The 2118-nt window shown below is 60.1% G+C and overlaps 1 protein-coding gene across 1 annotated transcript in view; it reads right to left on the bottom strand.

The window, feature by feature from the left end:
- SAMD11 (sterile alpha motif domain containing 11) overlaps positions 1–2118 on the bottom strand; it is a 72266-nt gene that overhangs the window by 28197 nt on the left and 41951 nt on the right. The window contains exon 6 of the mRNA XM_031062543.1: positions 523–643. Within this exon, the coding sequence (XP_030918403.1) occupies positions 523–643 (121 nt within the window). The remainder of the gene's footprint in view (positions 1–522; positions 644–2118) is intronic.

Raw genomic sequence — 2118 nt, forward strand, 5'->3', positions numbered from 1 at the left:
CCCCACCCCCACCCTTTCTCAGATATCCCCAGATATCCCCAGCCATTCCCTGCCCATTCTTTGCACATTCCCTGCCATACACATATATTCCTGTATATTCCCAGCTATTCCCACCCATTCCCTGCACATTCCCAGATATTCCCAGCCATTCCCTGCTATTCCCATGCCATTCCCTGATTTTCCCAGATATTCCCAGCCATTCCCAGTTTTTCCTGCTATTCCCAGCCAGTCCCACCCATTCCCAGCCATTCCCAGATATTCCCAGCCATTCCCAGCCAGTCCCTGCTATTCCCATGCCATTCCCTGATTTTCCCTGATACTCCCAGCCAGTCCCACCCATTCCCACCCATTCCCAGTTTTTCCTCCTATTCCCACCCATTCCCACCCATTCCCAGATTTTCCCAGCCATTCCCAGATATTCCCAGCCAGTCCCTGCAATTCCCATGCCATTCCCACACACCTCAGCCCCATTTCCCTCCCAGCCAGGGGCAGGGCAGGACCAGGATCCCGCAGAGCTCTGACCTGGCACCAGGTTATTGCCTGGCCTGCCTTCATAACTCTGCAGTTCCACTGATAACGCCTTTCATTTTCAGCTGTAATATTAAAACCGGCCCTGATTTGGCTCCCTTTCAGCTGCAGGGCTCTGCAAGGAGGCAGGGAGAGGAGGCAAAGCAGGGATTGGGGAACAGAACCCCAGGTGCCTGCCCATCCTCTCAGGCGGATGCTCCGCACCTCCTGCAGGTGCTCGGGCTGAGCAGAACCTGCCTTGGGGCTCTGTGCTGGATGAGCAGCACGGCACTAAAAGCACAGCCTGGCTCTGGGAGGGTGCTGAGACATCCAGGAGCTGCTCTGCCAGCTCATTTGCAAAGCAGATTTGGTGCTGCTGCTGCTGCTGCTGCAAAGTCAGGGAGATGGGCAGTGGCTGCTGCCATCCTGGCTCTGTGTGTGTCAGGGCACAGGGGCCTGGGGGGCTGCCAGGGGGAGGTGCAGGGCTGGGGGGAGTGCAGGGTCCTTGGAGGGGCTGGGCAGGTGGAGCTGGGGGCAGAGCTGGGCTGAGGTGGTGACAGCAGAGCATGGGAGCTGCAACCCTCGCTGGGAGCTGTACCCTGGGAGCTGTACCCTGGTTGTTGTACCCTGGGAGCTGCAGAAATCAGAGTGGGCTTTTCTCCTCCCCTCTTTCATGGGAGGTCCCATGCAGCACTCACCTGCTGCACTCCTGCAGGGAGGCAGGGCTGGGCAGCAGTGCAGCAGGAGAGCCCCTCTGTGCCAGTTCAGCTCCTCTGTGCCCTGCTTAGGCTCAGCCAGGCTCTCTGTGCCAGGACAAACCCTCTGTGCCAGTTCAGCCCCCTGTGCCCTGCTTAGGCTCAGCCAGGCTCTCGGTGCCAGTTCAGCTCCTCTGTGCCCTGCTTAGGCTCAGCCAGGCTCTCTGTGCCAGTTCAGCCCCCTGTGCCCAGCCAGGCTCTGCAGCAGCAGCAGGGCCAGGAGCTGGGCACTGCCCCAGCAGCCAGCTGGCGTGGCACCAGCCTGGGGGGATATTTTGTCTCCTGGCCTGCTCTAATCCTCAGCCTCCCCACCCTCAGCAGCCCAGCTAAGCAGCCCGAGCCTCTGATCAGCTTTCAGCAGAGCACTTGGGAGCCTAAGGCTGGGGGGATTAGAAACCCTATCCCCAGGATCCCCAAAGGCACAGGGGGGGCTTTGTCCCACCCTGCACAGGGACTCTGCACCAAGGACACCCCCGGGCAGGGAAACCAGGGAGGGTTTTGCTGCAGGGGCTACAAAGGGTCCCAGTTTGGGCCCAAATTGCCCTGCCCTGTGCTCCTGCTGCAGCACAGGGGGGAGGGATGGGGACCTATCTCACGCTCCCCACCCCAGCTCTGGGGCTGCTCGGAAAGATTCTTGGAGCACAAAGTCCTGAGCAAACAGAGAATGGAGCCAACTTCCACGGGAAAGCACCCAGGCTGATCCAGCCAACATCCAGGAGAGCACAGCCCCTCTCCCATCTCCTCCTCATCGTTTCAGGACAGGGAAAAACATCTTCCCTGGCTCTCAGCTCCAGCCCTGAGCAGGACAATCCCCACCGGCCGGCCTGGGATGCCTTGGCAGCCTCTCCCTGCTCTG

This window comes from Geospiza fortis, unplaced genomic scaffold, assembly GCF_000277835.1.
Source record: "Geospiza fortis unplaced genomic scaffold, GeoFor_1.0 scaffold662, whole genome shotgun sequence".
In the NCBI taxonomy this organism is placed as follows: Eukaryota; Metazoa; Chordata; class Aves; order Passeriformes; family Thraupidae; genus Geospiza; species Geospiza fortis.